The sequence below is a fragment of the Colletotrichum graminicola genome, assembly GCF_000149035.1.
Source record: "Colletotrichum graminicola M1.001 genomic scaffold supercont1.1, whole genome shotgun sequence".
Taxonomy (NCBI): Eukaryota; Fungi; Ascomycota; class Sordariomycetes; order Glomerellales; family Glomerellaceae; genus Colletotrichum; species Colletotrichum graminicola.
The window spans coordinates 1,808,096-1,822,481 of record NW_007361005.1 but is presented as its reverse complement, the minus strand read 5'-3'; the positions used below and the strand labels follow the sequence as shown (position 1 = coordinate 1,822,481).

The 14,386-nt window shown below is 41.7% G+C and overlaps 3 protein-coding genes across 3 annotated transcripts; 2 read left to right on the top strand and 1 right to left on the bottom strand.

Annotated features, from left to right (window-relative positions):
* Positions 1-7,182: 7,182 nt before the first annotated feature.
* On the bottom strand, positions 7,183-9,392 carry GLRG_00472 (fungal specific transcription factor domain-containing protein; the record flags this gene model as incomplete). The annotated part of the gene is made up of 4 exons (XM_008091157.1): positions 7,183-8,223; positions 8,293-8,760; positions 8,859-9,179; positions 9,237-9,392. The coding sequence occupies 4 exons, from the start codon at positions 9,390-9,392 to the stop codon at positions 7,183-7,185; spliced, it is 1,986 nt and encodes a 661-aa protein (XP_008089348.1).
* Positions 9,393-10,775: 1,383 nt separating this feature from the next.
* Positions 10,776-11,826, top strand: GLRG_00471 (RTA1 like protein; the record flags this gene model as incomplete). Its single annotated transcript, XM_008091156.1, has 2 exons — positions 10,776-11,554; positions 11,619-11,826. The coding sequence occupies 2 exons, from the start codon at positions 10,776-10,778 to the stop codon at positions 11,824-11,826; spliced, it is 987 nt and encodes a 328-aa protein (XP_008089347.1).
* A 1,246-nt stretch (positions 11,827-13,072) lies between these two features.
* On the top strand, positions 13,073-13,987 carry GLRG_00470 (NAD dependent epimerase/dehydratase; the record flags this gene model as incomplete). Its single annotated transcript, XM_008091155.1, has 1 exon — positions 13,073-13,987. The coding sequence occupies one exon, from the start codon at positions 13,073-13,075 to the stop codon at positions 13,985-13,987; it is 915 nt and encodes a 304-aa protein (XP_008089346.1).
* Between the last annotated feature and the right edge of the window lie 399 nt (positions 13,988-14,386).

Sequence of the window (14,386 nt, the reverse complement as noted above, 5' to 3'; positions counted from 1 at the left end):
ATATATAAGTAGTTAGATTACACTAAGGACTTTATTTAAGGCTGCTTTCCTTATAAGGCTTACTTTATAGTAAAAGATTATAGACTATATATAAGGCAGCTTATAGGTAATAATATAGTCTAGTATATTATAAAGTTAACTAATAAGTAAAGATTACTACCTTTAGCTAAAGCGCGCCTAAGGCTACTTAATTAACTACATAACGCCTAATAGGTATAATAATTATAAAAACATTACTAGTAAATTACTAGTACGTAATAGAGGCGTTACTAGACCCTATAGGCTAATAGGCACGTATTAGAAGTTACTACACCCTCTACTAATCTATAGATAGTTAAAAGGCTACCTATATAAAAAATAATTTAAAGATACTAAAATAGCGTATTTATATAGGTATAAAACATTAGAATCTTAGGTAATAGTGCTATAAGTAGTAGCTAAAGGGTATTAAGTCCTTAGCTGCTACTAGGTATATACCTATAAGCTTAATAAATATAGTTAATTAACTAAATTTAAGGTAAAATATATTATTTATAGTAACTAATAAGTAAAAAGTCTATAAGATACCTATATAGCTATATTAGTAAGTATATTATTTAAAATACTTATAGTAATAGCTACTTACTTTAACCTAGAACTACTTTAATATAACGTAGTAAATATATTTATTTACACTACTATTAATAAGTTAGTATTTATAGAGATACCTCTAGGCTCCTAAATTACTAGCTAGATCTTCTAGTTATTAAAAGCACTTTATAGGCTTTAATAATTACCTCTACTATAGTAAAAGCACCTTAAAGAAGGGCTTACTATATAGGGATTTTACTAAGTACCTAGTAAAAATTACTATTAGAAGAAGGATTATATTATATTCTTTTTTTATATTAATAACTATATATTAGCCTATTACTATATAGACAAAATATAAGTAAGTAATAAGATAATAGCACTTTAGTAATAATACTACCTTAAAGGTAGAGGCTAGTTATAATAGTTCTTTAGCCTTAAGGTAATTTATAACTAAAGTAACTACTATCTCTAGCTCTTATAAGTAGTATACTATAATAAAATAATAAAACTACTACTAATAAATAATAAATATAAATATAATAACTTATTACTTATAGTAAGGGCTAAGCTACTACCTAGTAAATATATAGCCTTATTATAAGAGGTTAACTTATATTAAAAAAAGGTAAGGATAATCCTTTATATAGTAGTAATAACTTAGCTAGACGTTACCTTTATAGCTAGCTAGCTTACCTGCTTTAACTATAATCTAAATCTAGATTACTAAAAGGTAGTAAATTAAGTACTTAGGTATCTTTATTAAATATAGTACTTTTACCTTAAATATAAAGTAACGCTAGGTATTAAAGATAATACGTTAGAGGTCGCTTTAGACGCCTTATTTACTAATAACTTACTAAACTATTATAGCTTATAAGTATATATACTAAAGCTATTTAGAGGGCTTATCTTTTAGTAAGCTAATAAATAAGATATAGTAATAATATTAACTACTAAGGCTAAATTACTAGCCTTATTATCTACTATAAAGAAGGCGCTTTTTACTAGTAGATTAATTACTATACTAGGTATTTAACTATTAATATACCTAGAAACTAAATTATTACTTAATAAGTAGATAGCTACTAAACAGCTACTAACTATTTATATTAGCTATAATAATACCTAAACTATTAGGCTTATTACTAAGGAGCTTATTTAATTATAGATAAGGCTATAGTATATAGATATTTTTAACTACTAGCTACGCTAAGAAGTAGTAGTAAATTAAATTACTATTAAATATAAGAAGTCTACTAAATTAATAGCTAATAGATTAATAAAGGCGCTTAGCGCGCTATAATTTACTATATTTATAGCTTAATTAAATATAAGTAACTAATATATACGCCTTAAAGTAAATTAATAGTAAGAATTAGCTAATAATAAAGTAAAGCTTTACTACTAGATAGAGAAGGAAAACGTATAGGATATTAAAGGATAATTAATAAATAAATAGGCTATATATAGATAATATTTAGTATAGGCTTTATAGTAATTAATTACGCTACTAGCGCTAAGGGGGTGTATTAAACATAGCAGAATTATATATAAATTTACTAGTAAATACACAGTTGCCTTATAGCAAATTATTAGGGAATAGGTAGTAAATTAGCCCTACTTCTAATAGTAACTTTACTAATAATATTACTAGAATTAGCTAAGGATTTCCTAACTAAGAAATAGGGGTTTTTTTTATTTCTATAGTAATTTATAATAGATATAGAACATATAATAGAATTAATTAAGTAACTATTATAATCCCTACTATTAAATAAATAGATCTTACTATATAACCTTAAGTCCTTATATACGTTAGGAACTACTACTAAGTTATAGACACCTACTATATTAACTAATACCTAACCTAAGATATACTAAAGGTAATTATCTATAAGACACTTTTCTTAAATATATACTAACAGCTAGGGATATAATATATACTTAACCTACTTAAGGGTTAGACTCCCTTAATATAAGTTATAGTCCTTAGTAACTTTAACGCTAGACACCCCCTATAGTAACTAGAGGATCCTCTAGACTATAGTAGTAACTAAATAGCTACCTAGACAGAGGAATATTAACTATACCTTATTAGCCCCCTAGGGATTCTAATATGTAACAGAGGAAATACACTAGATTTAGTCTTCTTAAACCTACTAAGGGCGTTAATATAGGTAGCTAAACACCTTTATATAAGATTAGACTACTTTACCTTAGTTATAGTAATACTATAAATATATAAGACACTCCTAAAGAAGAGGATAAAGATAATTATTAATATACTAAAAGTAGTTAAATAATTTAAGTAAGAGGTAGCTAAGTAACTTTAGACACTACTAGATAAAGTAACTAGTATATAAGACCTTAATAAGGCAGCTACTACGCTAATAAAGCTACTATAAGAGGTAGTAATAATAGCTAGTAAGATATAAATATAAGCTAGCTTAGTAACCTAGTAGTCCTTAGAATATATAGAGGCCTAGTAACACTACTAATAGATATAATAATAAGAGCTATCCCTAGAGGATTTAACTATAGCAGCTAGAGACTTCTAGAGGATAGTTAGATTTACTAAAGCTAAATACTAAATAGATTAAATTAATAAGATAAAGATAAATAAGGAAATATATAAGATAATAGGCTAATATAAACTAATAAGCTAGTTTAAGGCTTCCCCTTTATAAGATAGTAAAAAAGTTATTACTATACCTATTAAGAAGGTAAACGTCCTCTAAAGACGCCTACTAAAAAGATTTAATACTAATATAGATATTAACCTCTTTACACTAGTAGTCCTATAGAGGATAATTAAGTAAGAAAACGTAATCCTTATTAAGGAAGTAAAAGCAGCCCTACTAGGCGTAGGTAATATAACCTTAGGGGTAAATAGAATTATAGTTACCTTACTATAAACAGCCTAGCTATATATTAGTAACTACACCTAGAAGCTATATAAAGCCTATCTCTACCTAAGGTATTACCCCCTCCCCTTCTAGGACGTAGAAATAGTAATAATACTAAAACCTAATAAGGATATAAGCGTCCCTAGGGGATAGTAACTAATCTTACTCCTCTTAACGATAAGTAAGAGGCTAAAGCGTCTAATTACTAAATAGATAGTATAAACGTATATTATACTAAGTATTTTATACCTATAAGTTAAAGGCGTACTCCTAAAGCGCTTAATAATAGATATTATAGCCTTATTAACGTATAATATAAAGATAGTACTAAGTAATAAAAAACACTATATACTAATTACTATAAATATAAAAAAAGCTTTTAATATAGTTAATAGTAGACGTTTAGTCTATATCCTATAAGAGTAGAGGTAGCTATATAACGTTATATAATAAGCCTAATTCTTTACTAACTAATAATAAGTAAGGGTTAGATATAAAGGTAATATAACGCCTATTATACTACTACACTATAGGCTTTTATAAGGGTCTCTAGCCTTACTAGTCTTATATCTTTACTATATTAAGCTATTATATTACTTTAGCCTACTTATAATAAGATTTAGCTATATAAATAGCTATATAATCCTATATATAGGAAATATAGTAAAAGATAGTAAAAACTAAGAATAGTAAATCCTAGATAAAATAATAGAATAAGGAAAGCTAAATAAAATATACTTTAATATAGTAAGAATAAAGGTTTTACACTTTATATAATAAAAAGGTATAAGAGGCCTAGTAATATAATATAATAAGTAAAAAGTAACACCTAAAAAAAGTATAAAGTAGCTAGGCGTTTACCTAGACTATAACCTTAGCTTTAAGATATATATTAAAAAACATATAGTAATAGTAAATATAATAGTAAGGTATATTTAAGGGCTAAATAAAGTATACTAAGGCGCCCCTCTAAAGCTTATATATAAAGTAGTTTATATTATAGTTACGCCTAAAGCGCTATATAGATTAGAGATCTAGTACTTAGGGGATAATAGGCTAAGGCTAAAAATAAAGTAAGGATAACACCTAAGGGTTAACTATAGGCTTATATATTAAATTAAAAGAACATAAAAGGTAATAAATAAAGTAGTAAAAGGATACCTCCTAGCGTAAAGGACTACACTAATAGCTACTTTTCTTTAAGAAGTAAGCACCTTACTAGTAGCGTAGCTCCTTAAAGTAGCTAGGAAATAACATAGCCTATATATAGGCAGGCTAGACACCTAACACCCCCTTATATAGAGGGTACTAAACACTTAATAATAGAATTAGAAGGGAGGCTAAGTGCGCCTAACTATACTATTTAAAACAGTAAAAGTAATATAGGATTTCTTAAGGCTAGTACTATAGTTTAGAACTTACTATAAGCTATTAAAATATTAAGTTATAGACGCTATAAATAAGAAGTAAGTAGTATATAACTATAAGGCCTAAGTAGCCTAGCTCTTATAGGACTATATTAAAGTTTATACTAATAGGTTATAGATAAAGCCTAATAAGATAGGCTATAGGTATATAGTATACTATAAAAAGATATTAATACACTAGGGGTAAAAAAGACTCCTTAACGTAAAGGTATATAATATAGAGGTAAAAAAGGTATAAGTAGGGCTCTAAGTAGTGCTTAGGAGTATATATAGCCTAGTAGTTAGTAGGATTACTATTTACCTTAATAATATAGTAGTTATATTTAGCCTAAATAAATTACCCTTAACGTCCTTATAAGAAGCCTTTTTAGACTTTATTAATATAGCTACTAACTATAAAGAGAATATATAGGTCTACTAAGTACTAAGGCACCTAAGTATTATAAGAAATAACCTAGTAGATAACTTAGTAAAGCGTAAGGCTAAGATAAAGCTAGTAGACCTATATACCTACCCCCTAACGTATTTATAAGTAAAAAAAAAGGTATAATAAAGGATTAAGAATAACTTTAATAGTTAGTAATATAAGAATAAACTAAATAGCTATAAATAACTAGATCTTAATACTAAACTAAAACCTACCTATAAGATATAAGACCTTAATAAATAAAAACTTTACTAGCTACTAGTAGCTAAGATAAGCTATAGTAATTTTACTTTATATTATAAAAGATTTAACTACCTAGACGTAAAGCTAGAGTGCTCCTATAAGTAGCTAAAGACACTAACCTATATTTTCTAATATAGAAAAATAAGATATAGTAGTAATATATTATAGCTAGATATAGATAGGTTTATAAATAATATACTATTTTATACCTATAAGAAGTTTATAAGGATTATCTATAAGAATAACTTCTTTAGCTAAATCTATCTTTAGTAAAATAATATATACCTACTTTATTACTATAACTCTTATAGTAGTAAAACTAGTACTCCTTATTAGCGCCTATAAGTATATAGTATAGGACTTACCTATACTAGTATAACTTATAAATAAGGCTAAATAAAAAAAAGCTATAACACTACCTCTTAGCGTATAGTAAGTAGTAAAACTACTACTAGTGTAGCTTATAAGAGGGATAAAGACTATATAGAAGATATAGCTTTATTATAGGCTGTAATATTACTTTAGCACTTTTAAAAAAATACCTCTTAGTCTATAGGACTAAATAGTAGTGTTAAGTGCGTAAGGGTAATATACCCCTCTTACCCCCCCTACTCTCCCCCCCCCCCTACTCCTCTTTACTAAAAAGAACCCCTAATACCCTTAATACTATATAATAAGACTAATAAGGTAATAAAGTAAGGTATAAGGCACTAGCAGACTATAATATAGATATATAAATAGCACTATATAACTAAATATATAGATACGCCTTATAAGACCTAACTATAATAGTACTATAAGAGGGGAGCATAAAGTAAGCCGTATAGCACCTAGTAGCTAAAAAGCCCTTAGGCACTTAACGGCACAGACAGTACTTTTAGGTTAAAACTCCTAGGCAAGGTTAGTAATAGAACATACATAATAGGCCGCTTAGATAATTAAAAAGTGCTGTATATATTATTCCTAAAAGCTGGCTACTCTAGGCGCCCTTTGTCCTCTTATAGGAACGTTTCAGGCGTTAAATACAACAACAACAACAACAATATGCTTGAGTCTGCTGGTTTCGCAGATCAAAACTGATCACCAGTGTAGGTAGCGGATCCATCGCCCACCCTAGATACTAAGGTCTTGATTTTCGAAAGTATTAACGCCAAAGCGTCACCTTTATAGCGGGAAAGAATTTAAAGAAAACGAATTAAATTTTTAGGTGTGAGACTATCTGATAAGAAGAACATAAATACATGTCCCGCGTGATGGGTAGGCTCTGAGGGTCGGAAGACTTATCCCGGCCCTGGAGAACAAGAGGGCAACGCGACAATTCTCAAGCCCTAATTTGGAATGACGTTCATCACGTAATTTAGTTCCAGCTTCTATGTATCTGTAGGGTGGAAATAGGTTGAAAAGTGTTTAATTGCATGCAACTTCCGCGTTATCGACCAAGACTATGGCATGTGTTCAAACAGCATGTCGTTCAAAGTTCATCTGGGCATTCGTAGCCTGTTTACAAGTAAACCTAATCTCATGTGCAATGAATGTCTGTTCTCATCAATGACAAGTCTATTTCCTGCCGCCCCAGACGGTTGTGTCTGTTGTGCAAGACCAAATTTTAGAGGATACCCAGTGCTTCAGCTTTCATCACCATGACTTGTTCCCGCAGTCTGCTCAGAAAAGGCGGCTCCGGCAGCACCTCGTGACTTGTCGCGAGATGAACGGAGCGCCTATCCCAGGCAGAAAGTAGAAGATTACACAGCGTCATGTTCTCTTTATCCCTCAGTTCCCAGAGCTCCTCGTGGAGCGCGTACGTATCCTCCATCACCGACCAGACCCTGTGGGCCATGGAGCCCGCGGGGCGGCTCTGGAGCTGGGCCCCGAGGTAGTAGAAACCCTGCATCTTGAAGTCGATGTCCGCGTACCAGGCGAAGCGTCGACCGGCCGCTTTCCTCGCCCGGAGCGCCTCCTCGTTCGCAGCGAGACTTATGCGGAAGAAGTTGTCGTCTGGGCCCAGCACCTCAGTTCCCCACTCGGGCGACTCTTCCATCGGCGTGACGAGGAGCTGGATAATCCGAGACAGCGCCTCGCGGTTACATTGCGCCATGGCGTGCAGCGGGTTGGAAGCAGGGTCGGGGCAGAGGTTGTTTTCTAGCGGATGGAGTACCCCGTCGATGTCCTTGGAAAACCATTGGAGAGCCGTCATCACCCCTAGCATTTCCGCCGAGGGACTGCTGTAGGGGTTTGCCGGCGATGGCAGTTGGCGCCATAGTATATCATCAATCGACCACAGGCGAGGTTGAGCCAAGGCTTGTTTCCTAAGCTCGTATGTTACTATGCAGAACGACATCTCGGTGGGACCATCGTGAGGACAGGGCTCTGTTGGCATGGTAGGACTCAGGTCTTCGTCATTAACGTTGAGGGGGATACGAGTGTCCCGGTGAGAGGGTAGCAGATGCGAGCCGGTCCCGAACGCCCCGCCGGACCTTGTCTCCAAGATTACGATTTGCCACCAAAGACGGCGCCGCATCTCACACTGGAAAGCTGAAAGGTTTGCGTGCGATCCATCAAGGTGTAGACCGAGCCGGTAGGCAATGTTCACAACGACCCCATTCAAGATCCATGGGTCAGACGAGCCATTTCGCGTCTGCTGGAACAACTGGGGTACAGTTAGCGGCCAGCAATTCTGGGGAGGGGCTTTAAGAAGCAGGCACATGGACCGACTGACCGAATACAAAGCCAGGCTGCACAGTACTTCCGGGTTGTGGTTCTTCAGGTAATTTAGTTCGGTGAGAGCCAGCTTGAGTCCTAGTGTGAAGTCGGCGATGGTGTCGGCCTGACTTCGACCGAGCTCATCCCAGTGTTCCTGTCGTGACAAGGAACCGGAGGCCGTCAGGAAGACGGAGAATAGGAGAGCTGCCGTCGCCAAAGGCACACTGGTGAAGTCATTGATGGCTTCAATGACGCGCATGCGAAACGTGGGCACGTGGATGACTTTTGTCACTGGATTCACGCGGTCGAGAAACACGCGCCAGAGGACGTCGATCGCATGGGCTGGTGGAACACAGGCAGACAGTTGATCCGTAAAAGGGATGCTTGTATCGCAGCTTTGTTGTCGTTGACCAGGAGCCTCGACGAGCGGAAGCCATGCTTCCTGCTCGAGTTCGACATCTATGAGAGCACGGATTGTCTGTAACTGTGTTTTCCCACCCCAAAGGAGTTGTGAGCATCCGAATGCTTTGCAAGACGGCCTCGGACGACACGGCCGTCCCGGCACTTCTCAGGGCGACTTACGTCATCGAATACAACAGCCATTGCCTTGCTGTCACGGAATTCCAGACCGCCGTTCCAAACGTGGACAAGCGTGCCTTTGGGCTGCTGCCTCTGGGGTTGGGCGAGCGCAGCAGGTTGTTGAAAACTGTCCGGCTCGCCAGAGTGAAGCATGTAGGAGGGAAGGTCAGAGAGCTGACTTCGGCTTTCCTTGTGCTCGAGCGGTATAGCACACTGCGCAAGAAGCGACTCGACCCGAGCGATCTTGTCGTAGAGCTCGTGGTGATTGCGCCGCCTCGGCCGGCGAGCCGGCCCGGGCGGCGGCTGGCGGCATTCGTGGTCAAGCTAGAAGCGTTAGCGGCGGGAAGCCCGGCGCAGACATCGGAAAGGGGATAGACACACTGCTATGCAGGACACGCACGGGTACTGACGGTCGCATTTTATTTTCCGCCGCCGGCACTCTACGCACGCCGGCCGGCGTCCTTGGCGCTTCTCGCTCGGCTCGGCGATGACATGGGCGACGGCCGAAGGCTGGTCTCGAGCTTGCAGTGTGCCCATGCTCGGTATCCTCGAAGTAGCCCGAAAAACAATGGGAAACAGGGACGAAAGGTTGTGACAGACAAGACGAAGAGGGAGGCAACGATGACCCCCTGCCGCCGAATTCCACAGGCTGTCTACGAGGTTGAGGGGGGGCGGACGGGAGGGGCTGTGAGATTGTGAACGGGAGATTGAGAGTCTAAAGGCCGAGGCGTACTTTTTGGACCACATTGGGTGCCCTAGATGCAATCGGGCGTGGCATGCCTTGGGCGAGAGCGGCACGGGACGGCGCGCCACAATATGGAACAATGTCTCACGCAGCATTGTCTAACCGCCAACCGCCTTCGGCCGTTTGTACATCGAGGGCTGAGCATCTGGCGAGGGAGAATGGCGGGGCCGGAAACTTTCCAGGGCCCGAAAGGCTTCCCGCCAAGAATTGTTTTGATGAGAAAAGATTCCTATGAGCGGCAGATGATCCCTAGGTAGGGTAGTCCATGCGAGGGGGGAGGATTCATCCATCGCTACACACCTAAAGTTTCTCTGATTAGCGTATGTCTGGATCGACGGAAATATCGCTAGGTTATGTTGTCTCTGCTGACGTGACCGTTGACATGGCGGTTGGCGTGACAAGCCGCTGCATTGATTCACTCTCTTCACAGTCTTTTCACCCTCGCCTCCGTAGCCCCTTTCCACCCCCACCCCCCACGGACGGCAGTAATTCTCCATACATAATTCATGGTCTCAAAGGTTGGTGCCCGCGTCGATCGTGGCGGGAGGAGGGATGGGGAGGAGGCTGTATAGGAAGTGAGTCTTCTGGAGCTATTGGTTTCCTTTGGAGGGCGCTTTGAGCAAAGCAGATGGATCTACTGAAAAGTCTCTCCTGCCTCCTGTCTTGGGCCAACGGCAATCATCTGCTGCGGCTCCTGGTACGGCTGAACGATCGTTACCCAGAGGACGCTGAGCTGCGGACGGAGGAATTTAGCGGTCCGATATCCATCGCCAAGCGTGGCTTCGCACCTATCTGACCGCGTCATGTTCTGTTGATTAGCTCGCGAGCCGTCCCTCCGTTCGACCTGGCAATGCCCCGTCAACGTCTCAATAGACATCAGTTTTCGGAACATTTCGACCTTTTAATTTGGTGAGATGCAAGAGAAGCAGAAAACTGTCTCTATGAGGTTTAACAAACGGGCATCTCAATCTTGGCTGTATGCGTTAGGCTTTCTGTGTTTGTAGGGGTCAAAGTACTCGTCGAGTTTTAAATACGACCGACTCTCCTTTAGCTATTACAGTGAATAAGCCCTCCAGAAATCCAAATCTCATCCTCTTCCCCTACGCAGATATCCATTTAATAAGAGAATATAATCCGGGTGCTTTTTACGGCGTCAAGTTGCTCTCTGTACAACCATGTCAACCAACCATACCTTTGTCCCGTCGTACGACACCTGCGATGAGGTGAGCGACCGGTGTCCAGTCGAGCTGACGGTCTACGGAACCTACCTGTCAAAGCCCGCTGCGACATTTTTCGGTATCGCCTTTGGCGCTTGTTTTATATTTCAGCTTTACTTTGGAATGCGGTCGCGGACGTGGTCTTTCATCATTTGGCTCGGCATCGGCACCATCTTCGAGGTCCTGGGGTACCTGGGACGAGTGAAGCTTGCGGACAATCCTTGGGAGCTGAACTCCTTCGCCCAGCAGTACCTCACGCTACTCTTAGCACCCACCCTGGTCGCAGCCGCCATTTCTGTCACGTTCAAGCACATTGTCATCTGGTACGGCGCGCGGTGGTCCGTCCTCCGGCCGTCGCTGTACCCGTGGGTGTTTGTCGGTACGGACTTTCTCTCCATCGTCATCCAGGTGGGCGGAGGCGCCATCACGGCGGCCAAGGCGTCTGGCTCGAGCGACGAGACGATGGCGGCGATCGGGGAGAAGCTCATCATCGGCGGCGTGGCTTTTCAGGTGGCCAACATGGTCTGCTGCGGACTGCTAATGATGATTTACATGGCGAGACGCCGGTCGGCGCTCGCATCCGGCTGGCAGCCCAGCGACGAGGCCCATCTCATGGAGCGCAACGCCCAGCCCATGTCCCGGGAGGCGGCATCTGAAGCAGAAGCGAAGCGTGTGCGCACGTTTGTGTATGCTCTCGCGGTGGCATACATTGCGATCATAATCCGCTGCGCGTATCGGTACGTTGAGAATCACCCCTGCCTCATGATGATTTTCGTTTTGCTGACATGACTGTGCTGCAAGTATCGCGGAGAATATTCCTGCCATTACTATGGACGTGTTGCGCAACGAGCCGTTGTTTCTGGGCCTCGACGGCGCGATGATGCTCATTGCTATTGGCGCCATCACCGTTTTCCACCCATATGTGTACTTCCCTTTTCTCAAGGAGTCGAAGCATCTGAAGAAGAAAAGCAAGCAGCAAGGAGACTACCAGATGCGTGGCATGTCTTGATACAGGATCGCGTCCGCGCGAAGTGTATGAGTAGTGGGTGTTTGACGGCGATTTGTACGCTTTTGAAAGCGGGTGATGGGCCGTTTATTATTGAAATCAAGTCAATCATAGTTTATAGGTAGTTTACTTGGTCGTTGGAAGCACTTGGAATGAAACGACCAGATGATGTGAGAGGTCGCTTGGCTACGATATAGTCACTCCTATTGGCTATGATAACTGACTGACCTTACATGCTTCAGAAGGGCAACACGATGATGTTGTTGTCACATCGTGTAGTAGCTCTCATAATAACCGTCAGAGCTTTATCCGATAGATGATTCCTGTTGAGGCCGTCCGCGTGGCTCTACTCAATGAGTTTTGCTTGGCAATTAGAGTCAATGAGACTAGCCAGCACGGAATGGAATATGGACGTACTCATTCATATACGAACATATTATCAGCGACATATTATACCCTTTCGGGTGATTATCGGTTCTATCCAAATGACCAATCAGGTTACTTAATAGCCGAGATGCGATGCTGACATATCTTCACATGTGCCCAGGTATCCGCTGTGATTGGTTGGGGTCTGGATGCTTACGTAACAGGACTGGGCTGAACAGCATTCCGAAGCGATGGCCCGTGCACTCATCGCCCCACTCCCATATACCTATAAGAACTTCCCGTTTTGGAAAGTCACTCCTCCCTAATTACCTAATATGGTTTTGTGGATAAGTTGCTCTATCCGTACTACCTACTGAAAAGCACGAGGAACGGACTTGTCTTAGACATGTCTAACACACAGCACCTGAATTGCGATAGTCATACCTCACATCAGGAGGGGAGAGGAGTGGAACCTGTTGTTCAGGGACTCTTCTCGACGGCTGACAGGGAGAGGGCGGCAGATCCAATATCACAATCATGCATTCGCATATCTACTTCCAACCACAGGTGTTGATATAGGCGCTTTCATCGGCGCATAACCAGGTATATCAAATTAGTGTTGCAACCTTGGAGGCAATCGTCCGAGTCTCAGATGTTCATTACCCTGCCTGGCCTTCATCCCGGTGGGAGGTAGTATCTCTCAACGCCAGTCATCCGGAACGTACGTACTACGTAATTATCTCAGATACATGTGCCGAAGCCCTTACCATCGTTTGGCCCTTTTCTTCTACCTTTGTTTTTCTGTTTCTTTCTCTCTCCGAAAACTCCCCTCTTCTTTTTAGTCTATTTCCGGAATTGATCGATCCATCAACAACAAGCCACCATGGGTAAACGGGTCATCTTTACCGGTGGCTCCGGTGTAATTGGCCCTCACGTCATCCAAGAGCTGCTACGGCACGGCCACGATGTCATCAACCTCGACATTGTCCCGCTCGACAAACCATTCGTCCACACGATGAAGTGCGACGTGACAGACGCCGGTCAAGTCTATAGCGCCCTCCACACCCAGCTCCACCTGACCCAGCCGCTGGAGAAGTCGTCCGTGCCTGACGCCATCATCCACTTCGCCGGCTATGCCCGCCCGTTGCTGGCACCCGACAACGAGGTCTTCCGGACCAACATCGTGAGCATCCACAACGTCATAGAGGCCGCCTGCAAGTTGGGCATCAAGAAGATCATCCTCGCGAGCAGCATCACCGTCTACGGCGTCACCTTCGCCGAGGGCCGCCGTGCCTTCACCCAGTTTCCCATCGACGAGACCACCGAGTGCAACCCTACCGATCCATACGCTTTGTCGAAGCTCCTCGGTGAGACTGTCGCCCGGAGCTACGCTAACCGCTTTGGCGTCGACATTTACTGCCTACGCATCGGAGCCATCGTGGAGCCTGACCGCTACCCAGAGACCTTTGGCGCCTACCTCGCCCAACCCGAGGCCTGGGACGTCCACGGCTGGTCCTATACCGACCTCCGGGACCTCGGTCAGATGTGCCACCTGTGTTTGTCGTCCGACGGCCTGGGCTGGCAGGTCTACAACGCAACCAACAACGACATGACAAACAACGAGAGGACATCCGACTTCCTCGCACGGGTGAGCCCCTCGACGCCCTTCACCCGAGAGATGGGCGACCGCGAGGCCCCCATCTCCAACGCCAAGATCCAGAGGATGCTGGGCTTCAAGGAAGAGCACTCTTGGAGGAGGCATGTCACGCCCGCGACACAGGCCAAGACAGTTGGATGAAAGACACATGAAGTTATAGCGGGGCGTTGGATATAGTCGATTCGAGTTGCGTCACCCCCAATGCAACTATCTGATATTCGTCAATGAATGTGAGAATGACTACATGTAACTAAACCCCACTCCGGCCACTCTGAATACATGCACCGTTATGTGCGTAAGACGAATGCGGGCCTGGCAGCATTTTTTTCCCGCGGAGAATTGCCTAATCGGGTCGGTTGATTCACTAACGAGGCATGTGGCATCCCAATGTAGGGAGATCTGTAAAGAGCAAAGGGAGCACTAGCACTGGCAACGATCATCCGAGACCGGGTCGGGGCAGTATGTCGGAAAAGAAGGCGGGGTTGTTAGGATGTGTTTGTGTGCTATTCGCGGCTAGGGCTGTGTCATGACGGGTGGGTA